At 37.5% G+C, this 16,767-nt stretch overlaps 1 protein-coding gene across 1 annotated transcript in view; it reads left to right on the top strand.

Moving 5' to 3' along the window:
* The window catches only part of CRACDL (CRACD like), a 328,296-nt gene that overhangs the window by 67,745 nt on the left and 243,784 nt on the right, over positions 1 to 16,767 (top strand). The window contains exon 5 of the mRNA XM_044071817.1: positions 2,584 to 2,652. Coding sequence (XP_043927752.1) covers positions 2,584 to 2,652 — 69 coding nt within the window. The remainder of the gene's footprint in view (positions 1 to 2,583; positions 2,653 to 16,767) is intronic.

The raw sequence follows: 16,767 nt of genomic DNA, 5'->3' as shown, positions 1-16,767 counted from the left end.
TACGCTTGGAGTGTGGAATGAGGTAGGAACACTGTTACTGTGGTGAAGCACAGGAGGAATTGCCTTTATGGTTTATCATTTTTGGGACAAAATGTCAAAAGGAGTGCCTTGTTCTGTTGCATAGACAGGTGGCAAATGAAGGATCCATGGAAGATAATAAGAAAGGATTTGAATTTTCCCAGTGCACTGACTATACTACTGAACCTCATTGTATGTATTATTATCATTCCTATTCTGTTACACCTGTCTATTCCACTTTTCTCTACAACAAAGTTGACAAAGCTAAAACCAGGCAGATTTGTATAGCGCTTTCTACATCACAAAAATAATCAACGTAAAAAAGCATGACTAGAGGAAACATTTCACAGCAAGACGGTTATGAAGAACTGAGCAGATGCTTGTATGAGCTGAGTTTGACAAGGAGATGTAGAACATTCTGTAGAATCTTTCCACTAAGAGCACTCATACACACACACACACACACACACACACACACACACACACACACACACACACACACACACACACACACACATATACACACACACACTCAGTCTTGAAAATGACTGGATCACTTGTGCATTGTGCATTTTTTTGTGCTGGTCTGAAAACAATGCAGTTCCTTGAAAGTAAAGATTTCTCACTTACATGAATGGTGAACAGTCTCTATAGGAAATTGCACAAATACAGAAGGAATAAACTCCAACACAGATGGGGAAGCTGACAGGCATAAACAAACTAATCCCCACCTGATGTAGCGTATCTTTCTTGTGGTAATGGAAGTGGATACTGTAAGTGTATAGTGCATGAATTTATGACAACCTTAGAGCTGCTGGGACTGAAAAATACAAGCACACCTTTTGCAGACATCAATGACCAAAATAGGGAATAGCCTTATTCAGTACATCTGAGCTCTAGAAACTTCCCAATATTGTGAGACTTCAGATAATATCTTAACTGAATAAAAGTAATCATCACATCACTGACAAACAACCCTTTCACATTTACTTTAACTTGGAGAAGTTATTGTTTTCCCTTCAATAGATATATAGGAAATATGACATTAATTTGTACACACACACACACACACACACACACACACACACACACACACACACATGTGTGTGTGTGTGTACATATACATACATACAGTAATACATTTTATACTAGTGTCATCCATTCCAAAAGGTAGCTCTGTGAAAAACAGCATAGGTATACATTCATGACTTTTTATTCAATCAGTATATATTTTCACTCTGTCTCTTTATGTGCGAGTTTCTCTCTGTCACTCTCATTCTTTTTATAGCTCTAAGATAATAACAGTAATATGCTGACATCATGGGTAGTTTATTAGATTATGATAATTATATCAGGGATGAAAGCACTGTGCATAAAATTACCTTTGGGAGTGACAAGTGCTGATTGCATCACCTGCAGTGATGGCTGCAACAGTAGAAGTGCAGGCTTGCTGCAGTCATTTCCATTTGTGGAAACTTCAGTATCTTATTATATTACATGTACTTACATGTATTCAAAGCCACTAACTCAGAAACATTCATGAGTAAGAAGTGTTCAACATCAGAATGCTATTTCCATAATAAACCATGCACCTTGCATTGCAAGAGGGAAACTTGGCAGCAAAGCGCTGGGCACACTTGCATGTTAAGTGTTAAACTGTCATTTACTTTGTTCTGGTATGCATTAGAAGTGAGTGTTGTTTAAATGAGGCACCTCTCATTTGCACACTCATTCCCTGTACTGATGAATGTCTGCATATACATAATATAAGCAAGAAATGCAGGGGTATATTCATTAAGGCAAGCATCATGATATGTATGTAAACAAAAATGGCATTTTAAATGTTTGGTCGTGGAACCTTTTTTAGATTTGTATAAATTGTGGTAAATATATATATATATATAATATCATATCACTGTGTGTGTGTGTGTGTGTGTGTGTGTGTGTGTGTGTGTGTGTGTGTGTGTGTGTGTGTGTGTGTGTGTGTGTCTATATATATATATATATATATATATATATATATATATATATATATATATACAATTCTGTTTTTAAGACTGTTTGCCTAGAAACAGTTATACTGGGCACAATGTACATGCAAATGGCCTAAAATAAGATCAAGTATTATGCATTCAGAACATCAAGAAAATCACAAAACATATATGTGTATCCTCAACCACTGCATTTCTGAGTCTTATTGATATGAACAGATGAAGATGTTACCATTAGTGACCAGGAGCCCCTCCTTACTTGAGCTTCCTTGCCAAGTTGACATACTTTTCATGAGTAAATAAACAAAACATAGACTGGAGAGAACAGTGGCATTGTGCTGGATTTTAGTTCACTGACGGACATCATGCAGTTATGTGTACTTTACATGCTGTCATGATACACAGCATCCCTACCTGGTGGCTTGTACTATTGGTGCTTTTGGCTTTGCATTTTGTTCCTTAATGCCTTTTACAGAGAGGTAACAACGTGTTACAAACAGCACTGTTGATGTATCTAACATGTTATCACTTCATTTATTCTCTTTAATGACCATCTTCCCAATTGTGTCCACAGTTCTCAGACCATTCCAAGCACCTCAGCTCACTGAGTTTAGGTGGGACAGGCAGTGAAGAAGACGAACAGGTAATTATAGTCAACTGCATGAAATAGTTGCACAAAAGTGTTCTGATTTCTTTCTAAAGAACCAGCTAAAGGCATGGAGCTCAGGTCAGGTTATTATGGACAAGTCCCTCTGTGAAAAATGCTAGTCAGAAGGATAAGTATAACTGCATCAATCTTTTATTTAGTACTTGTACAATGTCAGTAGACTAAAAGTTTTAAATTTCACTGAGTTTCTTTTGTACATTTGTTGCATATTTATATTTTTATAGGAAAGTATATTGATTTCAAATAAGACTGGAAGTCAGAAAAATTAGTGTAAGTACACAGTGATGGAATTTTCAAAAAATTACCTACATTTACGATGTATTTTATTGCTGTTGCAGCAATATTTATGGGAGTGTTTGGACCAAATGAGTATGTCCTTGTAGTTAAAAAATTAACAAAACATAATGCTTCCAGCTCATATGATTTAATCTTGGTAAAATTGTATCAATATGTTTAAAACACGTGTCCATACATGCAGGCATATTTTTAGCGCATGTAAAAGAGTATGTGTCCAGGCAGAGGAACTGAGGACATAAACTTAAATCCAGACTATGACATTTATCTGGTTTGAATAAGACTGGTATATCTGAAGACCTCACAGTGGGTTAGCATTACACTGCTCAAACTGGATTAGCAGAGTGTTTCTCCAGCGAGCAATGATATTTACATAACACTTCACCAGTAAAACTATGTGTCGTATTGTGTCAGGTTCAATTTCATACTCCTCAGGCCAAGTCACGGTCAGCCTGTGAATAGGGAATTAGATAGTGCATACTTGCATCAAAGCACTCCACAAGATAAAATAAGGAGGGTATCTTGCTTAAGTATACTGTACCTAGGGAGATAGCACAGTATGAGAACACAGTAATGTGTCACAGGAACATTATGTGAAGATCAGACAACTTAAATGGAAGTTGTTTCAAATGAAAAAAAAATGCAGGATACAGAAGCTTAAAATGTGAGAGCAGTAGGAGAAGAAAATAGATATAAATACTGCAAACAACCATTGTTACTTCACAAGGGTAACAGAATAGAAGGCAATGGAGACGAGTGAAGCAAAAAAATATAACTTTCATCTCCTATTTACTTTCCACTTTGTCATAATTTGTCATAAGATATATATATATATATATATATATATATATATATATATATATATATGGTTTCCTATGAAACCATCAAAGTAACATTACATCGACTCTCGGAACATCGAGACTACTACATCGAAAGCTGAAATCAGCGAAAACGAAAACCGTCGAGTTAGAGAACATCGAGTTTACGGAACATGTATTACCATGACACATAAATAGGCGTGTTTCCTTTTCAGTTTCGATATGTTGGAACTCGACGGTTTTCGTTTTCGCTGATTTCAGCTTTCGATGTAGTAGTCTCGATGTTCCGAGAGTCGATGTAATGTTACTTCGACGGTTTCATAGGAAACCATATATATATATATATATATATATATATATATATATATATATATATGGATATATATGGGTCTACTTCACTTCACTGAATTCTCATTTCACTGAAACTCATTTGACTGAGCACACCTGACTGAAAGCTCACTTCACTGAACTCTCACTTGACTGAAACTCATTTTGTTGAAAGGAATACGCCCTTTTCCCCATTGTAGTGTGATCCTGGAGTTAGTATATATATATAGTAAGGGGGGATGTAGGGAGCATAGCCCCCCACATAGTCTGAGCATACATTGTCTTCTAAAAAGAGTTGTCCATTGGAGTTGTAAGTATCCCTGTATATGGTTTTAAAATGTATAAAATAGGTGGGGGGCTATGGCCCCCACACACCCTCTTTGCCCCTCACAACCCCTCCTACTATTTATACTAACTCCAGGATCCCACTACAATGGGGAAAAGGGCATATACCTTTCTACGAAATGAGTTTCAGTGAAATGAGCTTTCAGTGAAGTGAGCTTTCAGTGAAGTGTGCTCACTCAAATGACTTTCAGTGAAATGAGCTTTCAGTGAAGTGAAGTGAAGTAGACCCATATATATATATATATATATATATATATATATATATATATATATAAAAATACATACACAGACACACATACACACGCACACACATACACACATATATATATATACAACTCTTTTTGTATATGTGTGTATATATATATATATATATATATGTATATATATATATATACACACACACACACACACACACACACACACACACACACACACACACACACACACACACACACACACACACACACACACAGTATATGTGTGTGTGTGTGTGTGTGTGTGTGTGTGTGTGTGTGTGTGTGTGTGTGTGTGTGTGTGTGTGAGTCTGTGTGTGTGTGAGAGACATCACCTCTCTGGGCCAGTGATCAAGGAGCCTTAAACCTCACCACTGATACTGGTGGAAGACGTTCACTTTCAGAGAAATAGATACACGTAGTATTTCCAGATGCAGCTATCTGCACCAAATACAATTCCCCTAAAGAACAAACATGGATCGCAGTCAGCCCGGGATCTGGATTTCTTTATATTTGTCTCCCTCTGGGGCCCAGTAAGACTCCCCACTGGTACAGTTGCAGGGTTAGGTCCTCAGCCAAGTGCCTAAGACAAGTCCACCACCACCCTCTCTGTGACCTGTGCTTCATGTCCCTGCTCCAAGTAGCTGACACACACACACTGTGAGATTTGATTTTCACACACACACACACACACACACACACACACACACACACTTGGGAAAGGCTGGCACAGATTTACCTGCTGTGCTCCCTTCTGCCCAGAGTATAAGGTAGCTATCACTTCCACCAGACACTCCACAATCAGCTACTCTATGGCCCTTAACAAACAGGATCCAATTATACTGTGTAATATTAATACTAATACAAATGGTAGCAATTGGCCAAGACAGCTAGGCCTTCAGGAGTGGCCCACACAGAGTCACCAAATAAATATAAGCACTCTCAAAGGTTAAATACTTTCTACAAGGACCAGTCACAATAAAAGTTGTAAGTATATTTAATAATATATAATAAAAGAACATGAAAATACTGAATAAATATTTACAGTAAATCACAGAGGTCAAATCACAGGAAATGTTGAAAATGACATTGATGGACAGACTTAGACAAATAAAGAAAAACAATATCTAAACTAAGCCACGCTTTATTTTCCTGAATCAATGAGAATTACTATTCCCTACTTACTGAATAGAACAAGGCAGATGATATGGTGAATGGTCCTTCTTGTTGTCAGGCCCAAGACAGAATACTCAATACTCAGAGAACACTCTCTGTAATATCTAAAATTTCCAAGATGGCTGGCAGAATGACCTCATCTGGTCACCTGACTCTAGGTTCTCACAGTATCCCCCTTTGAAGCTGAGACAGGAATTTAGCATAGGCAGCTACAATACACATCTAAATTTTTATGGCAGTGCCCTGTAGCCATGAAACAATTATAGTGCTTCCCCTCTTTTTATTGAGATAACGAACAAAGGCTTCTTCTGGAATTACCATCTCCAGTCCTATTCATCACTGTGGGATGCAATTTTTATGGTTTAACAGCTCATTTAAATTTCCCTTATTTTTCTTAAAGTAAGCTAGCTGGTTAACCTCTGCTCTTCCAATGTTCTCGGTTACAGTATATACATTTAATCAACTACTACCTGTATGTATATTTCCTTTCTGTCCAGCAGAACCCACTGCTAATACATTTTTCAACAGTAGCAGCTTTACAAATACATTTTGATATTCAAATGCCATACAATTCTAATACATTTGTAACATAAACATCTGTACAAGTCAGTTTGGTATTCAAATGCCATGCTGTTCTAATACATTTGTAACATAAGCATTTGTGCAAATCAGTTTGATATTCAAAGGATATATCATTCTTTACAGAACTCCAGCTGGATATGCTGACACTAGCCCATATCATCACAGTATATATACAAATATGCACACTTGTTTTTACAAAGATGGAGAAATATATATATATATATATATATATATATATATATATATATATATATATATATATATATATATATATGTATATATATAAATACATGTATATCTAAATAAACTATGTTTGGTCGACTAAGCAGATGATCAACAGGTGAGCAAGATCACACAATCCCCAAGGTTGGGGAATATGCCCATTCCTCAATATTGTGGAATTTCAGAGTAAATACGTATAGTTTACCAGGTGATGTCATTTTAGTACTGTCAGAAACTGAGCTGTTTTATAAAACAAAGTTACACCAAAAATTAACACATCTGTAGAAGTGCTAGAAATTTCATACATTGGTCTGGCAAGCTATTTCCACACAAAGTGACTCAGAGCTTTATTTTTCATATTGTAACATTTTTCTCTATCAGTCCTGTTAACTTAGAATCGGCATATTTGTCCATCCAATGGCTAAAAAAACAAATAGAAAATGTCTAACTTCTTGAAAGAAGTTCATGTTCTCAGTATAACCCAAGTCAAAGTCACACCAAATGCACTATATAGATATTTTGTGCAAGTGTAATCCCATACACTAAAACATTCATACCTACTACATCACTAAGCCAGCCCCAAACACACACTTTATAACAGAGAAATAGAAAAGAAAATAATTTATTTGCACAAAGGCATAATATGAGATAGGTAAGTATTTTCTTTCTTGAACAATTCATTGTACAATAGCTATGTACCTATACAATATAAGAAGAAATCAGTACTGTAAACTAAACAAGGATATACATTTTGTGCCTCAAGAGCAGGAGCACACTCAAGCAAATCTTCAGTCTGTGGCTACCACTCTACCCATACAGTATAAGAAGGAATCAGTACTGCAAAACTAAACAAGGATATAAATTTTGAGCCTCAAGGGCAGGAGCACACTCAAGCAAATCTGCAGTCTGCAGCTACCACTCTACCCATACAGTATAAGAAGGAATCAGTACTGCAAACTAAACAAGGATATACATTTTGAGCCTCAAGAGCAGGGTCAGTCTACCCAGGCATTCTACTTGTATGTTTTATGAGAGTAAAGCTATTACATTAGCAGTATTTCTTAGTAGTTCTCAGTGTGCTAATAAAACTGACTGTTGTAGCCTTGTGTGTGTCCCCCCCCCCCCAGATAGACAGTACACATTTAATTCAGATCCCTGTGACTAAATTAACCATCAAGCAGCCCTCTCAGTGCTTTCTGCCTTAGTTTGTATCACTTGGAGGACCATCTGTTTATTTGCATCTCTATACATTCCCCTTCATTGCTAATGTATCTCCCTACTCTAATCTGTGCACAAACTGGTTACAATAAGCAAGTTAATGTGAAGACACACTCCCAACCTTAATAAACTTTGCTGTCTCTTCTCTCCTTCACTTTATAGGTAATTTGAATTATTACTTACCCCCTCTGAGGCCTTCACTGATTTCCATGGATTGCCTCTCTGCTTTTTTTACATTCCACCTGGTTTACACCCTTTGTGCTATCTCCCTCCCCCAATACTAAGTCTATATTAGACTCCTGCTGAGCATGTAGCCATCTTTAAATTTCTAGTCTCCCACCAGGACACAAGTGCTCTTCAGCAATTACATTCTGCTTGCTGGTAAGCCATTAGACCTCAGAAATTTGTTTAAAGTGTTCAAATTTGTAAAGTAATACTTACTTTTTTCTCTTGTCTTGGTGGGCTCTGCCCCGCTCCGTTCACCCTCGCTAACGCTTGGGCTCTCTCCGCTCCCCTGCTCTGCCCCCACTACTTCTACATTTATAGTAATCACAGCCACACCCACAGCTCACCCTCACATCACCTCCTCCAATCACAGCTCCTCAAGTCATATCACATTATACCACACCAACTTGCTCCACACAAAATACTCCCAATCACTCTCATTCCCACTAGGCATTTTTTACATCACCCACACTACTTCCCCATCCACATATAGTGCAACCCTATAATTCCTATTCAGACTCCCCACCTAGAACCAACTTAAACTTTATAATCATGACTATCACACAACCAAGTCCAGTCTGTCTTCTCATAATTCTTTACAACACCACAAGTTATCACTCTAGCAATATCCCTAAACTTAGTGGCACAACACTACATTATGCACTCTCATATACAGACACCACACATTATAATAATATCTGCCCACAATTGTTCAAAAACTACATAACGGACCAATTCAGAACTAAACACATATGCTCTCATTCCTACTCCAAAAAACACAGTACTTTCCCACACTTCTCACCAAGCTCCAACATCTGTATCACTTTTAACAGCAGGCTCACCATAAGTGGGAATATACACCCCAACCCAGCCAAAATCCATCCTGTCCAACACAAACTGCTCCAACACAAATGTCAGAACATAACACCCCCACTTTCTTCATCCTTGGGCAAATCAACAACAAAAGCAAAACCAACCATCTTTTAATGCTAATTATTAATATTAGAAGTATCAAAAATAAAATACCTGAACTCCAGGCCAGAATGGCACACTACTCCCCAGACATAGTTGCTTTAACAGAAACCTGGCTAAATAAAAACATAGCTAACTCAGAAGTTCTCCCTACTGGCTACAATATCATTAGACAAGACAGACCACTTCGTAAAAGGGGTGAAACTGCCTTACTGTACAAGTCCAACTTAACTGTCTGTCAATTACCAAACTCCTACCCCTCCCCCAATAATTGGGACATACTTATCTCACAACTTCAACTTCACCCTAAAAATGTCCTCACCACAATTGTGATCTATATTCCACCTGGTAATACACCTGCTAGACTTGAAGACTTCTTGTCCTAGTGTTCTTCCACATACTCACAAGAAACCTTTATTCTGGGGGACTTCAACCTAGATTGGTTCACCTGCATATCAGAACCACCAAGTAATCTAATAAATCTCCATGGCTACCAGCAGCTAGTCCAAATTTCAACTAGATGTGATAAATAATCTAAAAGGGAATCCATCCTTGACTGGGTCCTAACTAACAACCCCACATTGTACCCTCACACAGGCAGTCTCCCAGACACCTTAAGTGACCACAACATAATATACTTTATACGTAGTAGAACAAGCATATGCAAAACCACTAACTATATATCAACTAGAAACACAAAAACATTCTCTCCTGAGGTCCTTAACACTTTGCTCTGTAACTGTGACTGGACCCCCCTAAAAACCTTCCCACTTGACCAGGCTGTAGCATATTTCAACAAAACATTTCTACAACACCTAGACACTGTCGCTCCATTGTGCAAAATCAAGGTTAGAACCTCTACAAACCCCTGGCTCAGTAAAGAAACCAAACAAATCCTCAAGTCCAGAGACACTGCCTGGCTTTACTATCAAAAAAACAAAGAAACACAAAGCCTAACTAAGTATCAAAAACTGCGCAACTGTGCAAAAAAATGCATTAGGCTGGACAAAAAATCCTACTACACAACATTACAAACTAAATACCAACACAACCCCCAAAAAGTTTGGAAAAATGTAAACCAGCTACTAAAATCCACCCAAAAGGCTACCCCAAAACCAACCACCCCCTGACACTAAAGTTCCCATCGAAACACAATTCAGCTCCCACTTTGTGAACTCAATTCTATCCTTAGTATCACAGGACAGTTCCTTCCTCACTATCCCCCCCAACACAAATAACACTAATGCAAGCTTTACCCTCAAAACAGTTTCCACCACTTCAATCAAAAGCATGCTTTCCAAACTAAAAAAACTCATCAACAGCAGCCGACCTACTCCCTAGCTATTTCTTGAAATTTATAGCAGATGCTATTGCTATCCCAGTCTCCACTCTCATAAATAGATCAATTGTTGAAAACTATGTGCCCAAACACTGGAAAATATTCTATGTTACACCCATACATAAAGGCGGGACCTCCACTGAACTTAATAACTACAGACCCATTGCTTTACTCTCCCCCCTGGCCAAAATCCTAGAAAAATGCATCCATACCCAGATGCTAAACTATCTCCTAGACAGCAACATCCTGTCACCAACTCAGCATGGTTTCAGACCTGCCCATAGTACCACTACAGCCCACTTCTGCTTCACAGACACAGTAAACCATCTCAAAAATGAAGGCCTACAGGTGTCAACTCATTTTTTGGATATGTCCAAAGCATTTGACACAGTCTCACACCAAATCCTGCTAAACAAACTAAACCAATATCGCCTATCAAATTCCACTCTTACCTGGTTCCAAAGCTACTTAACTGACAGGTACCAAGCTGTGAAATTGAAAAATTCTCTCTCTCCTCAGCTGCCCATAACTATAGGAGTCCCACAGGGTTCTATCTTAGGACCACTACCATTCACAGTCTTCACAAATAACCTCCATACCTCCACACAGCATGCATCTATCATTCAGTATGCAGGTGACACTACCTTAATCTGTGCTGCACAAAACATTCCCACCCTCCTGCAAACAACTCAACTAGCATTCGCTGACGTTGAAAACTACCTTACCAAAGCCCAACTTATCCTCAGTCTAAAGAAAAATCAGCTTATGATTATAATCAGTTCTAACAAAAACACTAATAACGGTCAATTCACTATCTACTCCATAAATGCTACTCCAATCACTCCAGTGGCACAGGCTAAGCTATTGGGAATAACCATAGATTCCCACCTAAAATTTGATAGTCATCTCAACTTAACTATTAAAAAAGTACATGCCAAACTGGGATCACTTTACCGTATCAAACCATTTCTTACCAATAACACAAGATCAGCCATTGCTTGCACCCAACTTCTATCCACCCTACTCTATGCATCTATGCATCTCCCATTCTGACTAATCTCAACAAAACTGAACTAAGCAAAATGGAAGCCTGCTATAACAGAATTGCCCGCTTTGCTGCAAATTGCTCATATAGAACTCATCACTGTACTGCTTTGAGACAGCTCCACTGGCTTGAACTGCCCAACCTCCTAACTTACAATAAGCTCTGCCTCTGCCTCTGTCATTCTATCTATTACCTCCCCAATAAGTGTCCTGCCCTCAAAAACCTAGTACAACATCACTCAGCCAAAAGGCCTCTTAGATCATCAAGCAAACTACTACTAGAAGTCACCAACAGCTACAATAGCTTTGGAGACACACTATATAGTAGTTCAGTGGCTAAAAAAATGGAACTCTCTCCTCACTAGCATACAAAACACATCATCCAAAGCCTCCTTTAAAAACCTCATTAGGCAACATCTCAAGCAAAGTTGGCAGTGCCATGATTGCTCCCCAGGCTAGTGAAAGCGGATAAGGTACACATACTAAACCTATAGTACTTGATAATAGTTTTCACTCTTACTCACAAACACTGGCTAATCTACAATGTATGTACTGTACCTGTGTACTATGTATGTATTCTACCCATGTTCCAAATTTCAGCTGTACACCACAAATCTATTAATTACCCTTATTTTTTTTTAAATTAATATTTTTTTGTTTGTTCTCTCCACTGTAACTGTTGATGTGTCACATACCACTGTCCACTGTAACTGTTGATGTGTCACATACCACTGTAAAAACATGTCTTTTGTAATTTGTCTGTATATTGATTATGTCTAACTAAATGTGTCTGTATTTTTTCTTTGTGGAGCTTTTCTCCACAGGCCTCTCCTGAAAAAGGGCCTTTTCAGCTCAGTCAGACACCCCCGGTTAACAAATGTAAAATAAATAAATAAATAAAGGTGTACCACATCTGGCTATGGGCAATGCAAGTTTGTCCATAGCTGGCTTAGTCTGCTCACTCTAGCTTTGTCCTTCTGTCTAAAACATACCAGTCACGAGCAAACCATGAATCACCCTCATTCATCCAGGATACATTCTAAAATATCTTCATGTCTCAGATGCATAGAGCTCTCTTCTTTTCTTAATATCTCAGAATACCTGCTGAAACATTAGGTACTCTATATTAAATCATTCCCAGTCATTAGTTTTCCTTATCACAATGCTGTTTCAGTACAGCAGATCTGCTAATGGACAGTGATGATTTAATAATACCACTGTGTTTAGATAAGTCACAGATGACTACTTTAATGACCTTTGCTGTGCATAACCATGTTATTATCTTTTGAGAACTCTTCTAAATGTCATTCACTTTGACTGTAACACTTGAAAGGCAAATCCTGTTTACAACAATTCAGGAATGCTATTATAAACAGTTTATGATTGGCAGAAAACACCAAATCACCATGCTGCGTATGTTTTCAATTTAACTCCATACTTACCTAGCAGAGTTACATACTCAGTATAGCAAAAAATGCTTCCTAGCCCATCTGCTGGATTTTGCATTCACATGGTACTCAAACATTATGACTGACTACAGTTTCTCTTAACTGGATTCTCCCATCCACTGAAGAATATACTATCTGCCAAGAATGGGAAGAGATTTTAAGAGTGCTAATTGTAATTACATAGCTGTGTGATTTAATGGTTTTATTTATTTTTATTCCTCTTACAGGTTATAGGCAATAATGTTCACAAGTGTTTGTGGAATCAGTTCTTTATACAAGAAAATTACTGTGGCATTTTTTGCCAATTAACAGCAATGGCAAATGTACTGTTCTGGTATAAGATATGAGCTGCAAAAAAACATTAAGGTTTCCCATGTTTATGTATGCTTCAGTGTTTAACCTACTCCAGGAGGGACATTATCAATGCAGTAATGGACAGCCTGGCTCTGGGTAAATACTGACAGAAGTGGATAAATCAAGAATCATCCTTGGTTAGAAGGTTATTATTGCTATTATGCAATAAGGTTGTTAGAAAAGATTATTTTATTAAAATAATCCCACCCTACAGTGGCTCTCCATGTTGTCTCCATGTGCACTGAAATAAGTCAGCAGAGACATGTACCATCCATCTGCATATCCTTCAGCAAAACGTGTGCTGTACTTTTTTGAACACGTTTGTTACATTACACTACTGACTCTAATAATACCTCTTTCATCAATTCATCCAATAATAGTACATAATAGTAACAACTTCATTAAGGACTACATGAACTTCCTTCCACTTACTATAATACACATTACAAAATACCTTCCCCCATATTCATTTTAACTCCCAACCCTGTATGAGTAACACCACCTAATTAATAAGTCCTGTAGCTTCCTATGCCACCCCTTCGTTTTAGTTTCATCTCAGTTAAACAAACGTAGTCACTACTCCTAAAACTAAATTATAGTAGTGCTAAATTCATCCTAATATCGTCAGCTGAAAATATAATAAATGTACTCAACTATATTTTCAGTCTGTGTCCCACAATGTGTCCCACAACTGATATAGTACTTAGAGCATTCAAACACTCAGTTTCCATCCTCCTATGCAAAGTCTTATCATCTGCACAGTCACAGAATCTTTGAGAAACTTATATACAGAGAGCTAATAATACAAATAAATAACTACAGCCAAATGAGTGGTCAGGAAGATGGATTTAGAAATTCCTTTGGCATAATGACACCACTAATTACCTCCACTGATACCATTTACACAAATTCAAAATGAAAGGCTTATCTAAGCAGATGCATTCATTGATATGACAAGGCTCTTTGAGACTTTAAATCATAACCTCCTACTTCAAAAACTCTACAAACTACATTTTGTTCAGAACACAATTGTATGGTTCCAAAACCATCTGAAGGAAAGACCTTTTCAAAATGTTGCCAATGACGCATTCTCAGATAATAGAGTACTTAGCACTGGTGTACCTTAGGGCTGTGTTGTTGGTCTGTTAATTTTCCCAAGTTTTATCAATGACATTACACTAGATGAACTTAACCTTCATCTTATAATGTGCACTTACAGTCCAAAAACACTCATCAAAGACTTCAAGCAGGCTACTCAGAACTGTCTTAATTGGCTCAGTAACAACAAATTCTTGTTAACCTCATAGAAATTATGTTTGCTAACCCTCAAACACTTGCCACCTGTCCTCTGCTAATTTTTAAAGACTTTAAAGGAAATTCCATCAAACAACAAAGGTGCCTAGGCTAAAAAGTTTCAGTAGACCATCCCACCTACCTGGTAAACAAATTGGAAATAAATAAATAAAACAGCATCTACTAAGTTAAAGAGGAAATATACATTTTAAATGTTGTATTTACTTTTTGTGGTTATCTTTTACTATAAATTGTATTCAGTATAGACCAGAAAATAAGAATGGAAACAACCCAACAAAATAATATTAAAACACTAGGCCCTTCATAGATGTAATATTTTCCACATTCTTTGCAAATGGCAGCATTCTTCTATGGATGAGTAAGAATAAAATAAGTTGTCCTGATCACTTTCATTTCCCTAAGAAAAATATTGCTGCTGGATATTCTCCATTTCTTCTAGTGAAGATCCAGAATTCCTTGCAAGAAATAGACTTATTTAATAACAGTGGGGTCATGTTATCAAAGGAAGAAACAAGAATCCTATGCCTGCTTTACATTGACTAAGCTGACTATATTTTTGTCTTTGCAAATTTACTTTGATCCCATTCAGTAAGGCCTTTGGTCAGAACCTTTATTAAGCTGATCTAAAATACTTGAGAGAGAGAGAGATCAATGTGTTACTGTTGTCTGTGACATAACATGTCAAGCTAGCAAGCAGGAAAGATATCCCAATATGGCTCCCTCATAATTCAGAGGAGTGGTTTAATATATAGTTAATGTTAAAGTTCAGAACAAATCAAAGGTACCCTATGTACAACTGGACTATAAACTAAAGTGAGATTAAAATAAGACCCCCTGATGTTCTAAGGCATTTTAATCATCCAACTGAGGCAGAAAGTTCAGCAGAAGAGATCAGGGTTGTGTGAAGAGCCATTTCCTTATACACTGGTTGACAGCTTCATAATGTTCTATAACCTAAAATAAGAGGCGGTATCTATAACATAAGCTTGGCTTTGTTCCAGACCTGTATAGATAGTAATGTGTGACCACTGAACAGACTAGTACAATGGATGCAGAGTCTAGGCAAAGAAAAGATGAGTGACTTTGTACACAAGCATAGAAGGATTAGCCCCCACAGATCTACAAAGAGGAAACGTACTGCCTGCAGGAAAACAAGCAATAGTGCAGAAGAAGGTTCCTCAAGGTGAAATTATTTAGGGACACAATTTGGAGAGTTTCAAAGCACGTATGTCTTACCTTTATTTCCTACTAAAATAAAGGTAACAAATAGAATGTGTTTTGCACCTGGTAACTAGACACAGGGCAAATGTCGAGGCTGTTTCTCGTATGTATTAAAAGTGTTTGTCCTCCTGAGAGTTGACACTTAGCCCTAAGGAAACAATTCACTAACCTAGAAGTTTACAAATGCATTTGAGGGTTGGAGCTGTGGCAACTGCTCAAAGCTAAGATATATTGTTGGGGTGGTTGGTTCTGCTAAAAGCAGACTAAGATATTTTATTACAACTTGGATATTGCCGTTATCACATTTCCGTAAATGAGACATTAGTTTCAAGCATCTAAAAGAGACACTATTATGCAGATCATGTTGATGGTGAGCGATAATGTTACTTTTCATCATGTTAGCATTCCTACTTAAACGGTCCCACGGTATCAGCGGATAAATGAGTACCTTCATAGCATTCACATGAGTAATGGCCTTACTTTATTTTCTATGAAAGAGGATTATGACAACAGATATTGAAGGATACCAGCATATGGGGAACAATGCCTCACTCTAGGATACATACAAAGGATGTGTAGCAAGTATCTGTAATATGCAGACTGAGGCATTGTTTTCCATATGCTGGTATCATTTCATATCTGTGCATCTGTGGAAATCACAACCTGAAACATCTAAGGGACAACATCAGGATTTTAATCTAAGAGAACCATCCTACGTAATGCTGTAGATATTAACTAAAACTATCTGGATGACCTCAGTTGTTTCTACCAAAAATTTGATTATGCAAAACAACCATTGGGTTTCCTTGTCTGTACTGCATGGGGCAGTCTTGAGTGGAATGACTAAGGGAGCCTTGCATGACTGTGTTTGTCTCTGCTGTTGCATCACTTTATCCCAACACAGACTTTGTCTTCTTAAAATCAGGAAACCTATTGCACTTTACAGTTGTGCCATGTTA

The sequence above is a fragment of the Protopterus annectens genome, chromosome 5.part0 (assembly GCF_019279795.1).
Source record: "Protopterus annectens isolate FY-2018-M chromosome 5.part0, PAN1.0, whole genome shotgun sequence".
NCBI classification, from domain to species: domain Eukaryota; kingdom Metazoa; phylum Chordata; order Ceratodontiformes; family Protopteridae; genus Protopterus; species Protopterus annectens.
This window is presented reverse-complemented; position numbering and strand designations above follow the sequence as displayed.